The sequence below is a fragment of the Spermophilus citellus genome (assembly GCF_964194105.1).
Source record: "Spermophilus citellus genome assembly, chromosome: 2".
Taxonomy (NCBI): Eukaryota; Metazoa; Chordata; class Mammalia; order Rodentia; family Sciuridae; genus Spermophilus; species Spermophilus citellus.
Window position 1 is genome coordinate 162410455 of NC_138183.1, and position 24217 is coordinate 162434671.

The 24217-nt window shown below is 37.7% G+C and overlaps 1 protein-coding gene across 1 annotated transcript in view; it reads left to right on the forward strand.

Moving 5' to 3' along the window:
* Positions 1-20126, forward strand: part of SLC35F2 (solute carrier family 35 member F2) — a 57425-nt gene extending 37299 nt beyond the window's left edge. Inside the window, exons 4-8 of the mRNA XM_081281133.1 lie at positions 9178-9337; positions 10091-10247; positions 11222-11274; positions 12558-12712; positions 19473-20126. Coding sequence (XP_081137259.1) covers positions 9178-9337; positions 10091-10247; positions 11222-11274; positions 12558-12712; positions 19473-19661 — 714 coding nt within the window. The 3' untranslated portion in view covers positions 19662-20126. The remainder of the gene's footprint in view (positions 1-9177; positions 9338-10090; positions 10248-11221; positions 11275-12557; positions 12713-19472) is intronic.
* The last annotated feature ends 4091 nt before the right edge of the window (positions 20127-24217 follow it).

Consider the following 24217-nt stretch of genomic DNA (forward strand, 5'->3'; position numbering starts at 1 on the left):
TGAACATACATTAAATGTTATTCCCAGAATGTGTTTTATTAAATACTTTTTTTCCCCCTATAACATTGTGCTAAGCATCATCCTCAGCAAACCCTTTGGTTTTTTCACTGGTATAGCTTAAAATTCCCAGATAGGAAATGATTTGTTAAGACAGACATTGTTTTAGTCACCAAAATTCCTGACAAGAATAGTTAGAGGGGGAAAAGTTTATTTTGGCTTGCAGTTTTGGAGGTCTCAGTCCATAGATGACTAACTGCATAGCTCTGAGCCCAGGGTGAGGCAGAACTCTTGGCAGAGGAGCATGGTAGAGGAAAACAGCTCAGGATGTGGTAACAGGAAGTAGAGGGAGCTCTCCTGGGATAAAATTCATACCCAAAGGCTGGCTCCCAGTAGCCTATGTACTCCAGCCACACCCTACCTGCCTACAGTCACCACCAGTTAATCCATATCAGTGGGATAAGCCATCCCATCAAGTTACACTCAAAACCTAATCATATCACCTCTGAACGTTCTTGAGTTATCTCACACATGAGCTTTCAAGGGACACCTCATATCTAAACTGTAAGCTGAACACCAGAGGAGGCACACAAAGAACCTAGAATTTCATAAAAATTATAAGCAGTTACGTAAAGGATGAAGTTTGTCACAAGGAGGAGTGAGTACATATAGAAAATGTCATTTTCTAGTCACATCTACCCTTATAATTTCAGATACCTTTTTTTTTTTTGGTGCTAGAGAGTGAACTCAGATACATTTTAATTACTTGATTTCAGTTTTCAGAAACTTTGATATCTGACTAGTAATGATGAACAGTTTTTTAATTGGTTCAAGGTCTACACACAGTTAAACAAAATACTTACCTTTGGATTTTCTTTAAGGGGGGGGGGGTACCAGGAAGTGAACCCAGGGGTGCTTGATCACTGAGCCACATCCACTGCCAGTTTTATTTTGAGACAAGGATCTCCCTAAGTTGCTTAAGTCCTTACTACGTTGCTGAGACTGACTTTGAACTTGCGATCCTCCTGCCTCAGCGTCCTTAGCTTCTGGGATTACAGGCATGTACCAACATGCCTGGCTTACCTGTTGCAACTGAAGTTCATGCTTTTTCCTATTGAAAACAATTTCTTTTATGCTAGTCCCTTAGAAAAACCTAAGCATTTGATTGTCAAGTCATATACTTCTGGTCCTAGCAAAGAATATATTATTTCAGAAAAAGCATCTTCCTTCTAGCAGCAGAGATGCCTATGATTGGATTTATTCAAGTTGATTCTCTGTTAAAGTAAATCTCTGACTGGGGAAATCTGAAAATGTGGAAATTTGGATTAGAAGGTCTTTGTACCTCCTTCTTAAGGATTCCTTCAAAGATTCGTAATTACAGGTAGTCAGACAGTTGTTCATTGAAGTTCATGGTGTGGCCTTGGGTTTCTACTCCTGTCTCTTCCCACTCTTCTACCACATCTGCCCATCCCCTACCATATCTTCTCCTTCTCTCTTTTGCCACTCTATTTTTTTTCTAGAATATAATCTAGAAATCTGTTTTGAAGTCCTCTCCCCTTTCTCTAAGGCTTACTTCAATGTGGCTATCTTTTCTATATGCTATTGTTATTTTTTATTTTATTAAAATATATATTTATTTTGTTATATATGATGGCAGAATGCAATTCATTTCATATTACATGTATATTGCACAATTTTTCAAGTCTCTGGTTGTACACAAAGTATCTTCACACCATTCGTGTCTTCAAACATGTACTTAAGGTTATGATGTCTAACTCATTCCACCATCTTTCCTACCCCCAAACTCCCTCCCTTCCCCTCCCTCCCCTTTGCCCTATCTAAAGTTCCTCCATTCCTCCCATGCTCCCTCCCAATTGCCATTATGAGTCAACATCCTCATATCAAAGAAAACATTTGTTTTTTTTTGGATTGGCTTACGTCACTTAGCATGATATTCTTCAACTACATCCATTTACCTGCAAATGCCATTATTTTATTCTCTTTTAATGCTGAATAATGTTCCATTGTGTATATATACCAAAGTTTCCCTATCTATTCATCTACTGAAGGGCATCTGGGTTGGTTCCACAATTTAGCTATTGTGAATTGTGTTGCTATAAACATTGATGTGGATGTGTCCCTGTAGTATACTGTTTTTAAGTCCTTTGGGTATAGACCAAGGAGAGGGATAGCTGGGTCAAATGGTGGTTCCATTCCCAGTTTTACAAGGAACCTCCATACTGCTTTCCATATTGGCTGCACCAATTTGCACTCCCACCAGCAATGTATGAGTGTGCCTTTCTCCCCACATCCTCACGAACACTTATTGTTGTTTGTATTCTTAATAGCTGCCATTCTGACTGGAGTGAGATGAAATCTTAGAGTAGTTTTGATTTGCATTTCTCTAATTGCTAGAGATGTTGAACTTTTTTTATATGTTTGTTGATTAATTGTATACCCTCTTCTGAGAAGTGTCTGTTCAGTTCCTTGGCCCAATTATTGATTGGGTTATTTGGTTGTTTTTTTTTTTTTTGGTGTAAAGGTTTTTGAGTTCTTTATATATCCTAGAGATTAGTGCTCTATCTGATGTGCTTGTGGTAAAGATTTGCTCCCATTCTGTAAACGCTCTATTCACTTAATTGATTGTTTCTTTTGCTGAGAAGAAGCTTATGATTTTGAGTCCATCCCATTTATTGATTCTTGGTTTTAATTCTTGCACTATAGGAGTCTTATTAAGTAAGTTGGGGCCTAATCCGACATGATGGAGATTGGGGCCTACTTTCTCTTCCATTAGGTGCAAGATCTCTGGTTTAATTCCTAGGTCCTTGATCCACTTTGAGTTTTGTGCATGGCGAGAGGGGTTTAACTTTATTTTGTTGCATATGGATTTCCAGTTTTCCCAGCACCATTTGTTGAAGAGGCTATCATTTCTCCAATATATGTTTTTGGTACCTTTGTCTAATATGAGATAACTGTAATTATGTGGGTTAGTCTTTGTGTCCTCTATTCTGTACCATTGGTCTACAAGTCTATTTTAGTGCCAATAGCATGCTGTTTTTGTTACTATTGCTCTGTAGTATAGTTTAAGGTCTGGAATAGTAATGCCACCAGCTTCACTCTTCTTGCTAGGAATTGCTTTGGCTATTCTGGGTCTCTTATTTTTCCAGATTAATTTAATGATTACTTTTTCTATTTCTATGAGGAATGTCATTGGAATTTTGATTGTCATTGCATTGAATCAGTATAGTGCTTTTGGTAGTATGATCATTTTGATAATACTAATTCTGCCTATCCAAGAACAAGGTAGATATTTCCCTCTTTAAGGCCTTTTAAAATTTCTTTATTTAGCATTCTGTAGTTTTCATTGTAGAGGTCTTTCACCTCTTTCATTAAGTTGATTCCCAAGTATTTTATTTATTTATTTTTTTTGAGGCTATTGTAAATGAGGTAGTTTTCCTCATTTCCCTTTCAGAGGATTTGTCACTGATGTACAGAAATGCCTTTGATTTATGGGTATTGATTTTACATCCTGCTACATTGATGAATTCATTTATTAGTTCTAGAAGATTTCTGATGTAATTTTTTTGTGTCTTAAGGTATAGAATCATATCGTCAGCAAATAGTGCTGATTTGAGTTCTTCTTTTCCTATCCGTATCCCTTTAATTTTTTTCAACTGTCAAATTGCTATGGCTAGAGTTTCAAGAATTATGTTAAATAGAAGTGGTGAAAGAGGGCATCCCTGCCTTGTTCCAGTTTTTAGAGGGGATGCTTTCAATTTTTCTCCGTTTAGAATGATATTGTCCTGGGGCTTAGTATAAATAGCTTTTACAATGTTGATATGTTTCTGATATCTCTAGTTTTTCTAGTGTTTTGAACATGAAGCTGTGCTGTATGTTGTCAAATGCTTTCTCTGCATCTATTGAGATGCTCATATGATTTTTATCTTTGAAGCTATTGATGTGATGCATTACATTTATTGATATCTGTATATTGAACCAACTTCGCATCCCTGAGATCAATTCCACTTGATTGTGGTGCACTATCTTTTTGATATGTTTTTGTATTCGATTTGCTAGAATTTTATTGATAATTTTTGCATCTATATTCATTAGAGATATTGGTCTGAAATTTTCTTTCTTTGATGTGTGTTTGTCTGGTTTTGGAATCAGGGTGATATTGGCCTCATAGAATGTGTTTGGAAGTGCTCCCTCTTTTTCTATTTCATGGAATAGTTTGAGGAGTATTGGTATTCTTCTTTAAAGGTCTTGTAGAACTCAGCTGTGTATCATCCAATCCTGGGCTTTTCTTGGTTGGTAGGCTTTTGATGGTGTCCTGTATTTCCTTGCTTGAACTTGATCTGTTTAAATTGTGTATATCATCCTGATTTAGTTTGGCATATCATATGCCTCCAGAAATTTGTTGACGCCTTTGATATTTTCTATTTTTTGGAGTACAGATTTTCAAAATAATTTATAGTTATCGTCTGTATTTCTGTAGTGTCTGTCATGATTTTTCCCTTTTCATCACGGATATTAGTAATTTGAGTTTTCTCTCTCTCCTTCTCTTTATTAGCATGGCTAATGGTTTATCAATTTTATTTATTTTTTTCAAAGAACCAACTGTTTGTCAGTTTTTCCAGTTGTTTCATTTTCATTGATTTCAGCTTTTATTTTAATTATTTCCTGTCTTCTACTGCTTTGGGGGTTGATTTGTTCTTCTTTTTCTAAGGCTTTGAGATGTAATGTTAGGTCATATTTTTTTGACTTTTTCTTCTTTGAAGGAATGAAATTTCTCTTAGAACTGCCTTCATAGTGTCCCAGAGATTTCAATATGTTGTATCAGTGTTCTCATTTACCTCTAAAACTTTTTAAATCTCCTCCTTGATATCTTTTGCAACCCATTGTTCATTCAATAGTATAGTATTTAGTCTGCAGGTGTTGGAATAGCTTTTATTTTTTGTTTTAGCATTGATTTCTAATTTCATTCCATTATACTCTGATAAGAATGCAGGGTAGTATCTCTCCTTTTTTGTATTTACTAAGAGTTGCTTTGTGACATAATATATGGTGTATTTTAGAGAAGGATCTATGTGCTAATGAGAAGAAAATGTATTCGCTCGTTGATAAATAAAAGGTTTTATATATGTCTTAAGTCTAAGTTATTTATTGTATTATTTAGTTCTACAGTTTCTTTGTTTAGCTTTTGTTTGGAGATCTATCCAGTGGTGAAAGAGGTGTGTTAAAGTCACCCAGAATTATTGTGTTGTGGTCTGTTTGATTCTTGAACTTGAGAAAATTTGATTGATGAACATAGATGCTCCATTGTTTGGGGCATACATATTTATAACTGTTATGTCTTGTTGATGTATGGTTCCCTCAAGTAGTATAAAATGTTCATCTTTATCCCTTTTGATTAACTTTGGCTTGAAGTCTACTTTATTTGTTGTGAGGGTGGAAACCCCTGCTTGTTTACGCAGACCATGTAAATGGTGTATTTTATCCCAACCTTTCACCTTCAGTCTGTTGACATCTTTTCCTATGAGGTGAGTCTCTTGAAGGCAGCATATTGTTGGGTCTTTTTTAAATCCAATCTGCCAGTCTCTGTCTTTTGATTGGTGAGTCAAGGTTATTATTGAGACCTGATTTGTATTTTTGGTCATTTTGTTTATTTTTGGTATTTAACTTGACTTGGTTTCTCCTTTGGTTGGCTTTTCCTTTATTGTAGTTCTTCCCTTTGCAGATTTTCATTGTTGTTTTTTTATTTCCTCCTCCTGGAATATTTTGCCAAGAATGTTCTGTAGTGCAGGCTTTCTTGTTATAAATTCTTTTAGCTTTTGTTTAGTACAGAAGGTTTTTATTTCATTATCAAACCTGAGGCTTAATTTTTCTGGATATAAGATTCTTAGTTGGCATCCATTATCTTTCAGAGCTTGGTGTATGTTGTTCCAGGATCTCTGGCTTTGAGAGTCTGGGTTGAAGAATCTGCTGAGACCTGAATTGGTCTTTCCTTATAGGTAATCTGATTTTTTTTTCTCTTGTGGCCTTTAAAATTCTATCCTTATTCTGTATGCTAGGCATTTTTATTATAATGTGTCTTATTGTAGATCTGTTGTTATTTTGTACATTTGGTGTCTTATAGGCCTCTTGTATTTGATTTTTCAATTCATTCTTCATGCTTGGGAAATTTTGTGATGTTATTTCATTGAAGAGACTGTGCATTCTTTTGGTTTGAATCTCTGAACCTTCCTCTATCCTAATAAATCTTAAATTTGGTGTTTTGATGCTATCCCATAATTCTTGAATGTTCTCTTCATTGTTTCTTACCATCTTCATTGTGAGGTCAGCTTTATTTTCAAGATTGTGTATTTTTGTCTTCATTGTCTGAGGTCCTGTCTTCCAAGTGATCTAGTATGTTGATGATGCTTTCTATTGAGTTTTTTATTTGGCTTATTGTTTCTTTCATTTCATGAATTTCTGTTGTTGTTGTTGTTGTTGTTTTTCCCCAGAATCTCTCTTTCTTGAAGTAATCTCTTGCTACCTGTCTTTGCTCTCTTATCTCTTTGTTGGTGTGATTGATTTTTGCCTGTATCTGCTCATTTAGGTCATTCTTTAATTCCCAGATCATTTAGTTATAAATATTCTGAACTCCTTCTCTGACATTTCATCTAGTGTGCTATCTGTGGATTCTATTGTTGTAGTATTTTGCTTTGTTTGGGGCACTTTCCTCCCTTGGTTTTTCATGATGTCTCTGTGTGTTCCTCTCTTGCAGTGTAGATCTGAGGTATTACAGCTTTGCCCTATTGTCTTATAATGTCCCTGCAGGTTACCAATACCTCACCTTAAAGGGGGAGATTAACATTACAGCACTCAATGTACCCAATGTGCAATCATAGATCCGTTAGTTTCTATTTTTACATTTACAGTTTTGTTGCTATAATCAGAAATGATGAGTTTGGTTATCTTCTACCATATAGTTGATGGGTTTGCATAATGGTTTACAGTTTCTAATGGTAGAAGTGGTGGCTTGGGGGTGGGCTGAGATGTTTGTGAGGTAGGATGTTAGTAGGAGAAACAAGAGAGAGGCAACCCTGTGCAAGACTCCCTGTTACCTTAGCAACAGGATAACTGTTAGCACCCCTAGTAAAGATACCTCTGGTGCAGCCAGGCTCACAGGGACTTTGGTGACATCTTACCAGGTCCTTATTGTTGTCCCTTGATAGAAGTTACGATATGCCAGTTTTGGGGCAGTGGCAGCTTCGAGCCTATATGTACCCTGATGTTGAGCCATGGAGCCACACTTTGGTGAATAAGGAACCCCAGCTCAGGCTGGGCCTCTCTCTGGGTCACCAGGCCGCGTGGAGCTGCGGAGCTTCTAATATGATCTAACTCGTTTTTATATCCGTGTCTCCCTACTCCTGTCCTCAGGGTCTCACTTAGTGTCCTCTTGTTGTGGCTCTATAATGCTTTTTAAAGATGAAGTGAGAATCTTGGAACTGAAGGCATCGAAGAAGACACCCATCAGCAAGAATACATTTTTGAAAATTTGGTTCATGCGGATAAATGACTGAAGGTGTTAGGTATCAGATGAGAAGTTATGGAATTTTAGAATAGAAGTGAACCTGAGATCATTTGGTCTGATCCCTTCATTCCATATTTTAACTCAGAGAGTGACTGGCTTGAGATCACAGAGTTAGCTGGTCCATGTCAGGGACAGAGCCGAAGCTTCTGAGGCTTTTCCCATGACAGCAGCTTCCTCATAAGGTCATTTGTGGCCTACTGAAATTGGTACAGGTAGAGCAGATTCAAGTTTGATTTTAAGATGCAGTTTTTGGATAGGGAGTCTTTTGTGACAGTTTTGAGTGAACTTTTTCTACTTTTTTTTTTTTTTTTTGGTTTGAGAACTTTGTTAAGCTATGATGGGTTCTGCTGGTGTCTTCCGGGACAGCCTATTATCATTTGCATCATTTAATGGCTTGTTATTCAGGCAAACTCAATAAAGCACTTAGGAGATTAGAGAATTGCAGCTGGAATAAATAACAAGGCAAGGTGCCCATTTCTACATGGTGTGTTGGATTCCAGTGATGATACTGCAGTAAAAGGCAGATAGGATCAGACAGGCTGCTGGAGATTTAGAGATCTGCCTTGTCTATGACTAAACAGATTCAGAGAGAATCAAGGACAAGAGTTAAACAAATAACCAAATCAAATCAAACTGACCAACCAAATAACAACAAAAAACAGGTTAATCCAAACCCAGCAGTTCTGGGATATTATTTGTGTAAGGCATATATATACTTGAATGCATCATGAATTATCCTTATTTATATTTTATCCTTGAATTTACATAGTTTTGCAAAATTAAGAATTAAGTGCCATCTTTATTTTTCTTTTATTTTGCAAATAGTTTTGGATTTGTTATAATTTTGACACCCTTAATGTCCCTGTCTTTGAGATGGGCAATATCAGGGTACAAGTGTTTTCTGGACCTAGGATTAACAGGTGATGGAGGAGCATGTGATGAAAACAAGCAAGAGTTTGAACAAACTATTGTCTCATGTCATGGGGTCACATACTCATCAGGGAGAGGGTTCTACTTGCTCTTTCAATGTGACCTTTACTTCTTTGTAGCACATTTCCCTTTTGCAGTTACTTATCTGGTTTTGTGATTATTTATTCCATATCTGTTAACCTTGTATAACTCCTGAGGACAGGCCTTGTATCTATCTTGTTCACCTCTGTATTCCCATCTCCTCTCACAGTGTCTTGCACATGTCAAGTGCTTAATAAATATTTGTTGACTGAGTAAAGAGATGAATGTAGGAAGGAAAGTTTGCCTTCTGGATTTTAGGATAAACATAAGAGGGAGTGTAGAGGTAAATTGCATATGCCCCCGAACAGAATTTTTGGGTTCAGCAACCAGTCATCCCACTTTGGACAATATGGTTTTGGGCAACTCTTTTCTTCTCTCTGTGCTTTTGTTTTCTCATGTATAAAATGTGATTATAATTCCAAGCTCACAGGGTTGTTGTCAAGGATTTTTAAATGAGTTAGTACAGGTAAAGCACTTAGCATACAGGACTGGCAATAATAAATGCCCAAGAAATACTGCTTCCTATTATTAGTAGCCATTTTTTAGCTTATGAGAGACTTTTGAAGCTGTTTATTTTTCTTTCCTTGAAGCTTTTGGATTGCTTTGGGATTCCTGTGTTGATGGCTCTCTCGTGGTTTGTTCTTCGTGCAAGATACAGAGTGATCCACTTCATTGCTGTGTTTGTCTGTCTGTTGGGGGTAGGAACCATGGTTGGTGCAGACATCTTAGCTGGGAGGGACGACAACTCAGGTAAGAACTTGTGTGTTATTTCTTTGTGGTTCAGTCACAGAAAAGTTTTGCTCATGTTTGCACTTTTAGTTTTGCAAAGATGCAGTCAAAGGCAGTAAACATGTCCTGGTTAACTATCTTTTACATTTCATTTTCAGCTGTACTTGTTTCTGGTGTTTTGTAACTGTTTTCACAAAACAATCTTCCTGTTCCTACTGGCCCACAGTCCTTCCCTGCTCTTTTTTTTTTTTTTTTCCTTCTCAGTAAATAGTTTCTGGTTTTGTCTCATGAGAGAGTCGTTTCTTTGTATATTTGCAATCATCATCTTTTGGTATGAACATTTAGATTAGTTACTGAAAAATCTATTGTAGAGTCTTCTTGTTTTTCTGTTTTTATCAAAAATGAGACTTGGTGTTTTCTGGTGACATCTAAAGTCACTGTAGATGACTTTGGTGAAATTTAGACTTTGTGTCAGATTTAGACAAGAGCATTTCCATGCTTCCTGCCCTGTGGTTTTTAATATATCCCCTTCCACAAATTCCATGAATTTGTCAAGTTATAGAATCACTTTCTGAGGCCTCATACTATGGAATATAATATTATTTTCCAGTTATTGAGGAGTAAAAATATGAAAACTTTGCCATATAGTGAGAATTGTATGAACTTCTAGAAACCAGGGTTAAATAAAAATCTTACTTAAATGAACAGGAATCAGGTAAACCCCTAGTTCACTTATTGACAATATATTCCTCTTTGTGTTTTGCCTGCCTGTAGGGAGTGACGTGCTGATTGGTGACCTCTTGGTCCTGCTTGGAGCTTCCCTCTATGCCGTTTCTAATGTGTGTGAAGAATACATTGTGAAGAAGCTGAGCAGACAGGAATTTTTAGGAATGGTGGGCTTATTTGGAACAATTATCAGTGGCATACAGTTGTAAGTGTCTAAGATTTTTCTTAAGAACAAACTAAGCAAATATATCAGAGATTGCTTTCTAACTACTAATATTCATATGTTCGATTAAGCCCAAATTCACTTCTGAAATAGAAAGCTGATAAAGATTTGTTAGAGGATTGTTAAACATCAATATTATTATGTTTTATTTTCTTACGCATGTGGGATTCCATAGGATTCCTGACTACAATGTTGTGGAGGCCTTGCCAGTAAGAACTTTTTCTTTTAAAATTATTTTCGAAAAAATGTTAACACATTAACTTTCTAATCTTGTTCAAGGGAAAGGAGTATGCCATGTTTTCCTTCTATAGCTGACTGCTGTTGAAGAACACTTGCAAAGGAGTCTCACATATCATTTTTTTTTGGTGGTGGTGGGGTACCAGGAATTGAACCCAGGGGTGCTTAACCACTGAGCCACATCCCCAGCTCTTTTTAATATTTTTATTTAGAGACAGGGCCTCACTGAGTTGCTTAGGGCCTTGCTAAGTTGCTGAGGCTGGCTTTGAACTTGCAATCCTCCTGCCTCAGGCTTTTGAGCAGCTGTGATTACAGGTGTGTGCCAATGTACCTGGCTGAGTTTGACATATCTTTATGGACTCCTTTGGTTTTATTATTTGTCATTTTTATTGAAGATAATTATTTCCTAAGAAAAATTCAAAAGTCAACATACTTTTGCTGAAGTATAGCAACTAAACTACTTATGAAATAGTAAAAATTAGGGCTGGGGATGTGGCTCAAGTGGTAGCGCGCTCACCTGGCATGCGTGCGGCCCGGGTTCGATCCTCAGCACCACATACCAACAGAGATGTTGTGTCCGCCGAAAACTAAAAAAAAAAATAAATATTAAAAAAAAATTCTCTCTCTCTCTCTCATCTCATCTCTCTCTCTCTTTAAAAAAAAAGAAATAGTAAAAATTAATATGTGGCTCTCTCTGCAACCTCTTGTTTTTATCTTAGATTGATTGTGGAATATAAGGATATTGCCAGCATTCATTGGGACTGGAAAATTGGTATGTAAATAAATAATAATTTTGTTATCCGTGTTCTATCCCCAACTGACAAAAGGCACACCAAAAAACAAATGCTTCATTTTAATAATATTTATGTCTTTGTAAAATCACACTGATGATAGAGATTTACATTGAGTTTTCTCTGAGAATTGGTAGATGAACCCTTATAAAATTAATTTTTAATTTTTAACTCCAGGAATAGCTTTAAAAAAAAAAACCAAACTATGAATTCTGAACAAGACTGATGACTGAACTTCGTCACACTAGCTTTCAGTTAGATCTGTATTTAGGTCCTCCAACGTGTGAAAGTTGCCATCTGCTTGTTGTAATTTGTGAAGCATTAACTGGAATCACTCACCACCTCTGGTTGCTCCTCTCATCTGACATTGCTAGGTGTCTGCACAAAAATAAAACTGAAGAAAATGTTAAGAGAGTGAAGAAATATTTGAGCCGTATTTTTTTTTTAATTGGTTGTTCAAAACATTACAAAGTTGAGCCGTATTTAATGATGGGTGAAAAGAAGTTAAACAGTACATAAATGTCACTGAAGATTATGTACCATGCTTGAATAACTTGATTCAATTAAATAACAGAGAGAGAGAAAGAGAGAGAGAAAGAGAGAGAGAGAAAGAGAGAGAAAATGAATATATGTATATATTCGCACTGAGCATAGCACAAGGTTAAAGAAGTAGATACAAAGCGGAAACATTGCTATTGTGATCAGCATTCACATGACTAGCACTGTCCCAAAGAGGATAGTTATATCGTGCCGTCTTGGAGCATTTAATTTAATGTGATGTACAAAATACAAAGATCTATATCTGTCTTGGATGTTCTAAAAATACTTTATTCTGAATTCAATTACACAAATCATACCCTAGTGACCAAATAAAAGGAACAAAAGATAATGAGTGATTTCTCTTGACACATGACATTGAGTCTGTTTTTATTGACCTTTTATCACAGAATCATTTGCCTAGGGAGGGTAGATAGGATAGCAGAGGATGATAAGAGCTGTTAACTCAGTCACACTATAAGCAAGATATTATGGTCTTCATCATCCAACACCCTATTAGATTTTTAAGGTTTGTCATCTACATCACAGCTTGGTATTTTGGTATTATTTTCCAGAGAACTTTGTAGTCGCATTTGCAGTACTACTATTAGGAGAAGCTTTGTAGATAGTGTGTTAAAGGATCAGGGAGTTTTATATGGCAGCCAAGCTTAAGCCACTTTGTCTTGTGATTTCTCCCCATAATATTAGATATTCCATTTTTCCACAGCCCTGCTGTTTGTGGCATTTGCTCTCTGTATGTTTTGCCTATACAGCTTCATGCCATTGGTGATTAAAGTCACTAGTGCCACCTCTGTCAACTTGGGCATCCTGACAGCTGATCTCTACAGCCTTTTCTTTGGACTCTTTCTGTTTGGTTATAAGGTAAGAAAATAGATCATGTTCAAATAAGAACACTTACCTGGTGGAAAAGAAGTTTCTTTAAGCAGGTTTCTTTAAACTCTCTATCCAAAAATAAAACCTCATCCTCTTAACAAGGATTTCACTGGACAAGCCTAACTCCTTTTGTTTCCAAATTAGAAAATTGGTCCAAATAAGAATCGCCCTTCTGGAGTTATTTCAAAGGGTGAAATGCAGTGCACTTTGTTTTTGATTTATCCAAGAACACTAGGTTTTGGAAATGCTAATATGTGTTGCCAGGTGATAACCAAACAATGCCAGAGATGCTATTGACCTTGCAAACTAGACTGAGCACTTGGGGCTTTTCTCTTCACTCTTTGCAGATACAGAGTCTGCAACACCTGATGGAAAGGAAAGAGGAAAAGGTACATTATCACGAGTGTGTGATTGCAATGGGTTCCTCTTTGGCAGTAATCTTATATCATAAGGGACCTAAAAGGTAGTTCAGTCCAGTGGTTTTTCAGATTTTTTTCTGTCTCCAGAGCATCACAGCACACCATAAGCATAACCCACTCCCATCATTAATAGTTTCTGCTAAATGCACTAATGATCAAGGGGAATAGGGTGGGAGGAAATAAATCAGCGTCCTCAGGGGAAGCAAGAGAATGAATATGTAATTTGAAAAAATTGTATCCTCAGTCTGGACCACTCTCTCTCGAGAATTACTGATTATATTATTTATTTTAGAGATGGGAAACAAAGGCCCAGGGAAGTTATATGTAGTTAACTTGGTTAGCCTTAGTGAGCAAGGCTTTACCACTGGTTAGTGGTGAAGTCATGACCAAATCTTAAGTTGTCATCCTCTTCTTTCTCTTCTAGCAATCCAATTTTCTTTTCACTGAACTTCCCACCCCCCCATTTTCATTTATAAAATGAGAATATCAAGTTAATGAATTCATCATGTTGTCTCATACATCAGAGAGAACCAAATAAGTAAATATTTTTTGACTTCACAGCCTATTTGAGAACTCTTAGGGCAGCATTTTCCATACTTTTTGATCTCAGGACACTTTGAAATGCTTAAAAATTGAGGGCCCAAGTCACTATTTCCTATTATTTATCATATTAGAAATTAAAGCTGAGAAATTTAAAAATATTAATTTATTAACACATTGAGAAAATAATAAACTCATATAGTACATAATAGCATAAAAAATATTTTTATGAAAAATTATGTTGTCTAAGATTTTTTAAAAATGAAATTGATTTACATGTTTTAAAGATTAGTATATCTTATTTTTTTAGTTGTAGATGGACACAATACCTTTATTTTATTTTTCATTTTTAGGTATTTTTTATTCTAATTTGTTATATATGACAGCAGAATGCATTGCAATTTATATTACACAAATAGAGCACAATTTTTCATATCTCTGGTTGTATACAAAGTATATTCACACCATTCATGTCTTCATATGTGTAATTAGGATAATGATGTACATCTCATTCCACCATCTTTTTTACCCCCATGACCCCTCCCTTCCTCTCCCATCTTTTTTTTTTAATTTTTTAATTTTTTTTATTGGTTGTTCAAAACATTACAAAGCTCTTGACATATCATATTTCATACATTAGGTTCAAGTGGGTTATGAACTCCCATTTTTACCCCAAATACAGATTGCAGAATCACATCTGTTACACATCCACATTTTTACATAATGCCCTATTAGTAACTGTTGTATTCTGCTACCTCTCCTATCCTCTACTATCCCCCCTCCCCTCCCCTCCCATCTTCTCTTTCTACCCCATCTACTTTTCAAAGAATCTGTTTAATGTTCAGCTTAGTAGAAAACAGTTGGAATCTTGCATCTGCTTCTTCATTCAGCCTTGTGATTACACGTCATGTAGCCTCTGGAACATTCCTCTGTGCACTTGTAAGACAGTGGAAGTGAAAAGGGCAGATATTATCTTAGTATCATTGTGAAAATAGTTTTGAATTTACAGATTCCCTTCAAGGGTTTCCCTCAAAGGTCTTTGGATCACACTTTGAGAAGTGCTCTCTTAGAAGCTTTCCCCCCCGCATCATACCCACAACAGAGGCTGGTTGACCTGCTTGCTCTCTTTCTCCATAATTGTGGAGCAGATAGTTACCATGTTGGCTGTTACCTGATAATTTTAATTTCAGTAAGGAATAGCAGCTATATTTCTTTGTTCTAGTAAACTTTGTATCCACATAGTAATCCTTTATGCTGATGTATGCTCTTTCCCAGGAACCAGCCATGAACTCACATACTTATCTGAACTGTTGATACATGAAGCTTACTGGGTTCTCAGAAATTGTTGCTTATGAACTGTAAACCTTTGTCTTGCAAAGCGATGGAGGACAGAAACCAGATTTTATCTTTGCAGACTTGGTTAAGATATTACTGAATTAAGACAGAAGGAGTATTTATAGTTTATTGGAAGCATCACAAAAAAGTAACAAATGTCAAAGTGAATCTGAGAAGTGGTCCTGACAGGCCCATCCCCCCCCCCCCCCAGAATTGTCAAGGGTTACAAAATACTTCTTAAGATACTGAGCTGCTCCTTGGTTCTGTGGTTGCATTTCTCATGACTGCCACTAGGGGATGGTGGCGTTTCCATACTGCCTTTCCAGGCCCATGGTAGCTTCTGTACCCAAACAAAGCATTTGGGGGCAAAAGTAAAATTTATGACCTGTCTCACCAGTGCTGTTTAATTTTTTTTAACCAAACATATTGATTTATCTCTAGTAGCTTAACTTTTACTCTCCTATCATAAGTAAAATATTGTCCAAAAAGGAGCAAAGGTTAAAGAAATAACTTCTAGGACTGGGGTTGTGGCTCAGTGGTAGAGCGCTTGCCTAGCATGTGTGAGGCACTGGATTTGAGCCTCAGCACCACATAAAAAAAATAAATCAATTTATTGTGTTCATCTACAACTAAAAAAAGAAAGAAAGAACTTCTAAGTGGAAGTTCCCTTGTCATTGTCATAAACTCTTTATCTTAACAAATATGTTATTTAATAAACTCTTAATAATAAGTAATTAAGATTAGACCTTAAATATTTGCTCTTCAATCTCCCTTGAAAAAGCCCCCTTTTGTGTCATTTTTGGGGCACATGACTTTAAAGTATTATTCTTAGAATGGGAACTTGCAGTCTATATATTCCTCTCCAGTTCTTTTGTTTTATGGTCCTTTGTCCCTGCTGGTATAGTAGCTAACTCCTAACTCAGATTAGATTTTATTGCTTTTGTCCAAAGGCCATTTCAAGACTTACAGAGCAAAGAGCAGGACTGCAGTGATTTTCAGGCTAAATTGTAGATGTATAAAAAAGTTCAGGGAGTAATGAAAACACCTAGCATTTTAGACAGTTTTTAAAGGAAGCCCAGTATACCACCAATTTAAAAAATTGTATAGCCAAAATAACTTTGATCTTTTGAAGAAGACAATTGAAAAGAGGTTTAAAAGTTTTACACTTGTCTGTGTCAGATCTTAAACACTCTGTTCCTCTGGAATCGACCTTAAGTAAATACCTGTTGAATAAAGTGGCTACCAGAAACTTCCTGTATAGATCCAGACTCACAGGGTAGAATTGTATAAAGGAAAAAGGGTCATAACCTCTGTTTAGGAGACTTACCACACTTCCTCAGTCTCTATTCTAATAAAGGTGCCTCCATTTCATCACCCTTCTTCCTAAGAGTGATACAGTGTTTTTCTTTGGAACATCTGAAAACCACCAAACCAAATTGGGTATGTTTTGAACAAACTATATAGCTTTCCCCAGAGGTACCTCTGAACACTTTACAGGAGAGTGTGATTGCTTTTTATAATACTGACTTTAAAAGTTTAATGAGCTGGGTGCAGAGTTGCATGCCAGGTTCGTGGGAGGGTGAGTCAGGAGGATTTTTTCGAGTCTGTGAGTTCAAGACCAGCCTAGGCAACATAGTGGGACTCTCTCTTAAAAAAAAAATTAGGATATTCTAAATAGCTTTAACTTCCCCTAATAGTCTCTGAATCAATGTTCCCCCTACAAGCATCTGTTAGACACCAGCTATGTGTTGACACCGTGCTAAATGCTAGATATAAGAATTAAAGCCAGGGGCTGGGGATGTGGCTCAAGCGGTAGCGCGCTCGCCTGGCATGCGTGCGGCCCGGGTTCGATCCTCAGCACCACATACCAACAAAGATGTTGTGTCCGCCGAAAACTAAAAAATAAATATTAAAAAATTCTCTCTCTCTCTCTCTCCTCTCTCACTCTATCTTTAAAAAAAAAAAAAAGAATTAAAGCCAGTGGTAAGAAGGTAACTCAACTGCTCAGCTTGATGTTGTCACTGGCTCTGAAACATCATTGAATCTGGTGAAGGCTGTCAGGCCTTGGGAGGAGAGCTGCGGCCTTTCTGTTCTTTATGAAGATTAATATTAAGAGGAAATAAGCATCTTTGAAAATTAGCATGTCAAACCCAATGGTGTTCCATAGAAGGTCACTTATTTCACAAACCTACCTTTAGGGATGTGTCTTGCTTTCCTTTTCATCTCTTTCTGTAATCTTTCTCTTTCCTTTCCCTTGCCCATTCTGTTTTCTTACTGCTCTTTTTGTAATCCCCTTATTTAAAAACCCTTTTTAAATGGACATAATATAAAACCTAAGTTAATTCAATACATCTACTGACCTGAATAACATAACATGCCCTTCTACCCCCATTCTTCATTTTAAAATCAGTTTAACAGGACCATTCATGAACTGAATCTACTTCTATCAAGAAAAAAAAAATCCTGGGCATTTAATTACGCATTACTTATGCTACATAGTTTCCATAATTTAAAAAAATATTCTATTTTTGGTACAGGGATTGAACTCAAGGGCACTCGACCACTGAGCCACATTCCCAGCCCTATTTTGTATTTTATTTAGAGACAGGATCTTTCTGAGTTGCTTAGAGCCTCGATAAATTGCTGAGGCTGGCTTTGAACTTGTGATCCTCTTGCCTCAGCTTCCTGACCCACTGGGATTGCAGGCATGTGCCACCTCGCCTGCACGTAGTAGTTTCCATAATTTTTACTTCACTATTCTTGATTAGTCTTCAGTAATTTTCTTTCTGTGCTTTATTTGTCATGCTAATATAAAAGCAAATACAGTGTGTTCCAAAACCTTCAGGGAGTACCTGAAACTGACTGAATGGCACTGAACCCCATATCTATCTATCTATCTATCTATCTATTGATAAAGTTTATAAATTAGGCACAGTAACCCTAATGATGACTACTGACAACAATTATAATAATAAACTGTAATAAGAGTTATGTAAATGTGTCTTATTGTACCGTTCTTATCCTTGTTGCCTTGGGTAATAGACACCAAGGAAGGTGAAATCATGGATAAGAGGGAACCACTTATATTGATTTTATTAATTTATTTAATACTTGAACTTTTGTATGGATCTTCAATTCATATAAGAGAACATTTACAAGGTACCTAATATAACTTGTTTAAATTTTGGGAGGTATGTCAGATGTCAGTTTTGGAATATATACCCAATGAATTAGCTTTCTGTCTGTATTGCATTTTGCCCTGGGTAGATGTTTTTATTCCTAAAAAGGATCATTTGAAGAAGTCACCAAAACTGCTCTGTATTCTTATGGTGTGTCTGTCAGAGTGGGCTCCAGTTCTGTTGGTCCTTCTGGGAGCAGAGAGGGTAGCCAATGTCTCCTGCAGGTTCATTCTTGTGGTTGTCATCACCCCACTCTCCTCTTTGGGCTTCAGACTCTTTTGAAAAATGGTGTCTTAGTCACTTTCTAGCTCTAAAAATCTGAATCTGTGCAGTCCATCATAAATTTTACTATGTAATAATTTCCTACAGAAACAGGATAATTCATTCTAGTATAACAAAATGAAATTTATTGAAATAGCAAGATGTGTTAGTCAGCTTTTTATCCTTGTGACCAAAATACCCGACAAGAACAATTTATAGGAGAAAAATTTATTTTGGGATTATGGTTTCAGACATTCTGTCCATGGTTGGCTGGCTCCAGACTGGAAGGGGGAGAGGAGCGAGAGAGAGGGGAAAGAGGGAGGGAGAGAATGCACACATGAGCAAGAAAGAGCCCAAGATATAGTACAAAGCCACACCCCCAGTAGCCTACTTCCTCTAGCCATGCCCCACTGCCTACAGTTGCCACCCACTAGTCCATTCAAATTGTTATTCCATCAAATGGATTAATCCACTGGTGAGGTTACAGCTCTGATAACCTAATCATTTCACCTCTGAACATTCCTGCATTGACTAACTCATGAGCTTTATGGAGGACACGAAAGATCCAAATTATGATACACAGATTGAGAAGTTATTGAGTAGATATGACATCTGTGCATCCATATTTTGTCTTAGGTTCTGTGCCCTTCTGTTTTATAACAATATGGTAAACTGTGTCTAGGATCTGAAATGGGCTCTCTCGTGGTATTCATCATGGCCTTTTATTTCCTCCACTTTGTTGATTGGTTTCAGGGTGAGGTACATCTAAATTATCACAAAGAAAGGCAAGTTTCCATTTCCCTAAAGAGGCAAGGCTGTAGTTGGCTGATGTGCCAGGTGTTTCCATAGCCCGTGCATTCACCAGTATACATGGGAGGGTCTGGGGCATTTAGCTTCTTCTTACAGAACTTTCAGAAATAGGTAAAGAGAAGGTAACCTTCAAAGGACTATAGACGAAAGGTGTATATATATATGCGGGAGCGCTTTGCATTGTTTGTTCTTTTCTTCTCCCAGTTTTCAGGACTCTACATCCTGTCCTTTACTGTCATCATGGTGGGGTTTATCCTGTACTGCTCCACCCCTACGCGCACAGCAGAGCCAGTGGAGAGCAATGTGCCCCCAGTCACCAGCATTGGAATTGACAACCTTGGACTGAAGCTTGAGGAGAGTGGTCTCCCAGAGACCCAATCTGCGGTCTTGTAGCTGGAGAGGATGGCACACACCTGTGCAGCACCAGGAGAAAGCAGAACCCACCGACTGCTGAGAGACACTTGGGGAAATTACAAGGCTCGGAATGAACCCTCTATAGCACTGGATTACATTCAGTGGTTAGATTTTAGAAAGGAACACTGAACAATGTATCAAAAATAGATATACCAAAATAGAGCAGAACCCAAGACTAGGACCTGTTTCTTCTGTGTGTTAAGGACCAAAACCTTTGGGTGAGAGGGAGACAAGGTGTGGACTCAGAAGTACATGTGAGAGAGCAGAATGGGGGAATACCCAGGAGTGAACCAGCCTTGGGCAGGGTCTGAAAGCAGGCTGTCCAGCCTGGGCCAAGTGCTCAGGAGTAGGGATGGTCCAGGGCGGTTCTGGAACAGGTTTCCTCTGTTGGAAACTTTGGGGTTTTGTCCTGCTGAGGCAGTTATCCACAGGCCTTGTGGCCTTTGGGCACAGATGAGTCCTGGCCACTGATTGCATACGGTGGGAAAATGGGTGGGGCAGCATTTGAGAGCTTCTCAGATAAAAGAATGAATAATATGGAAGCATGAAACTGGAATGTAGTAGCCTAGAACCCTCTCTCAACTGTATGCTCTCTCTCTTTTTAAATATTTCTCCCCCATCATTCCCAGGTCCTCACTGGTCACATTTGTTCCTTCATTCCAGGGCCCAGAGCAGACTGTGATCTTAAAGTCTGTGACGGTGAACATCACTTCTACATTTTCAGCTTTACACCATATGCCAAGATTTCTCAAAACCTGAGCAAATATGTGGATACCATCCTTTAACAAAAATTCTCATGAATCCCAGAAATATTCCCTACTGATCTCATTTCACTGTTTCAGCTCAGAAAACTAAGTCTTACAGCAAATTATCACAGCAAGGAGAAAACTTTATTTGTATAACTGGTAAAGAAAATAGATTATCATCAAAATGAAAACATAAAGTGAACGATTTTTCAGAGAATAGTATGCCCCAGAGCCTAGGAAGCCTCCATTAGTTGATAGAGAGCTCTACACTACTTCCTACCAAAATGTTTGTAATGCCATGAGATTTTGATGATTCTTTTTCAATGTAAAGTGTTAACAAGCAGCATCAGTATAATATCAACCACCAAAATGACACTTTCAGAAAACTTTGTTTGTAAAAAAATTTTTTTTATAAAAGTATAATACAACAAGTGGGGCTAAATAAAGATTTTGAATTCACAAAATATAGTTATTGTGTGTTTTCTTAGGTTCACTGAATCCCCTGGTGGACATTAAATGACTTCATATATTCAAGATCTTTTATATTCAATTTTTTAGAATCATGTCTCCTGTGAGGTAAGGCAGACATACCTATTTGGGGGGCTACTGTGGGATTGAGGGAAATTGATACTGAGCTTACAGGTCGTTTGTAGGAATCTGAATGGCCACAATGGGATTTTTACTTTTTTGAATAAATATACTTTCATTCTCTGAAACCTATTAAAACTGCCTTCCCGAACTCTTCCCTCTCTCCCTTCCCCCTTTCTTTCTTTGTACAGGGGTTTGAGTCCAGGGTTTCATGCATGCCATGCTAGTGCTCTGTACTGAGTTATATCCCCAGACCTGCCCGTCCCCTTTAAAACATTTTTTTTTTTTTTGAGACAGGCTCTTGCTAAGTTGCCCAGACTGGTCTTGTACTTTTGATCCTCTTGGCTTAGTATCCTGAGTAGATGGAATTATAGGTTCACACCACCATGCTAGATTTTTATGACAAAGTACTCATTGAGCAGGTTATAGTGGTGCATGCCTGTAATCTCAGTTATTCAGGAGGCTGATCCAGGAATATCTCAGATTTGAGGATAGCCTTGGCAACCTGGCTAGACTTTGTCTCAAAATTTAAAAATTTAAAAAAGAGCTGGGGACATAGCTCAGTGGTAAAGCATGCCTGGGTGGTTCAATTACCAGCACTATAAATTACAAACAAACAAATAAATAAATATTTAAATATGTGGTGATTCCTTTGAAAATCAAGAGCATATGCAGGTTTTTGAAATACCACATTTTTAAGCTGAGAGTCTTCTCTAAATTCTTTTTGCCTATTAGAACAATATTGATTTTTCAATAATTTTAATAGATATTCATGGCATTAAAAAAGACCCCTATGAATGAGAGAGTTGCTAGAATGTTCCCTAGTGTTGTATAGATGTGATAAATTGGGAAACTGGACTGTGGTAGCACTATAAGAAGAGAGGACTTTGCCTATGCCATGTTCACTATTTGTATTTTGAAATTAGGTTTTCTTTGGTAACAGTTAACAATTCTAACCTGATAATAGCAGCATCTCATCCAATTGATATGTATCAGTGGCCTTTCCAGCAGGTGGCGCTTTAACAATTGTAACAATCCAGAAATTGTGATATAAATAACAGTGTCATTTTATAGCACCACCATGCTGTCCTGTTAGCATATTTGATTTTTTTCAATTTGTAGATGGAAATGATACCTTTTTATTTATTTATTTTTATGTGGTGCTAAGGATCGAACCAGTGCCTCACATATGCTAGGTAAGTGCTCTACCACTGAGCTACAACCCCGGACCCCAAGTGTATTTTTTTCCCTGCATCTTTTTTTTTCCACATCTATTTTCTTTTAAAAAAGGTATAATGAATTTCCTCAGCAGAGATTGCTGTTGCTTAACAGTTGAAGAACTGGGGGTTCAGAAGAGTTGAAACACCTTTAGCAGCTCACACAGATTTTGGGGGCTAAGTAGAAACAGGATGCAGATTTAAAATTTTTCAGTTTATCCAGAATCTGGTTCCTGCTCAGTATATTCTCAGGGGTCATGGTTCCTGTGGGACTGCTGAGTCGGTGAATGCAAATGCTACTCTTTTGAGAGCTGTTGGGAAGATTTTTGTGGAAAAACTAGCTTGGTAGTGTTTTCTCCGCAACTCTGGAGCCTGCCCTTTAAAGAGAACTGTCTACTTTTGTCTCCACAAGGTGTTTTGCATGCTTAGTCACGATTCTCGTTTCTACCATAATTATAGTGATGTGCCATTTCATCCTCATTGAATCACTTAGTATCTGGACATATCCTCAGCCCTCAAAAGATATCAATAAATCAGGGAAATTCAGCAGATAGCCACTTAGCTGATTAAAAGGCAAGAGATTTATGAGCAAATTAGGTAATGCTGAACATGCAATTCTCCAGTAGTCATATAAAGGGTGTTTTGGAAACTCTGACGCTATATAAAAGGTATATCAGGGGAATAAAGCCTCTTCAAAACAGCAGAATGTAACCTGCCCTTCCATGTGTGAACCTGTAGAATTTAATGCCCCAAGGTTTTTTCTCCCAATGCTCAACACTTTTCACTATGTACTTTATTCCTTGATTTAAATAATGCCCTCTTCTAATAACCTAGGTCTGAAATGCAGACAATTTTGGAGAATGAAATTGAGATTGAAGGAGGGTGGGTAGACCTGATACTGATATAAAAAGGGAGGCCTTTTGAACAATCATTGTCACTGACCATAAACAAGCATTTAGATGTTTCCAGGCACTGGTCACTCAATCTGCTATTGCCACTCACTGCCTGCTCACTGAGGAGGCCAGAGTTTATACACAAGGTATGACACAGAGAGCTTGTAATGCTAGTAGCTACAGTTTCCTTGTGAATCCCACCTTTTCTGTGCCTTTCCACATTTGCCTGATTATTTTACATTCTTTCAGATTCATAATCTGACTTTGGCCTGTGATCCTCTGTAGATCCTACTAGTTCAGTGCATCTACCTTTAGAGATCTCTCTCTCTCTCTCTCTCTCTCTCTCTCTCTCTCACACACACACACACACACACACACACACACACACACACACAATCACTAAAACAAACCTCACCAAGATCTACTTTCTTAGGAATTGCTATTCTCAAGATGGATTGTAGCAGTTTCAGGGACTCTGCCCCTGCCTCTGGCAACATCCAAAGGCCTTCCTAAAGAACTTTAATTTCCCCAGTCCCTCTGTTAGCTTGAGTGTATTTGGTACCCATACTTGGACACAGTAGGTGTTCAGCAGTTTTTTGTTCTCTGTTGTCAATCTGGAGGATCACATAGGCCATGAAAGGGCCAAGGGTTGGTCCCCTGATTTGCTAACTAGAGTGGGAGACATGCCAGAGCAGGCAGATTTGGCTCAGCAGAGAGGCCAATTTGGCTGGTGAGCCCAGTGCACTATCCTGGGTACTCTTGGTTATGATGTAGTAACATGGCTGAAGTCCATATCTCCTTGTGGGATGCAGAGCAGGAGGACTCCAGGCTAGGCCCACAAACGCTGTTGGAGAGATCTATCTGTGGATAACCAGGCACTCTAACAGCCTGGAATTTAGCGACCACATGCCAGTCTCTTAGGGAGAAGGCTAGCTAGAGCATGGGAGGGTGCTTAAATAAGTCCCCAAGGTGGGATACCTGGCATGGGGAAAGAAACTGAGGAAGGTGAGACTCCTGAACACCTGGGGTGAAGATGAACTCAAGAAAGGTAACTGCGGGCGTTAAAGACAGACTGAACTCAGTCTGCTATT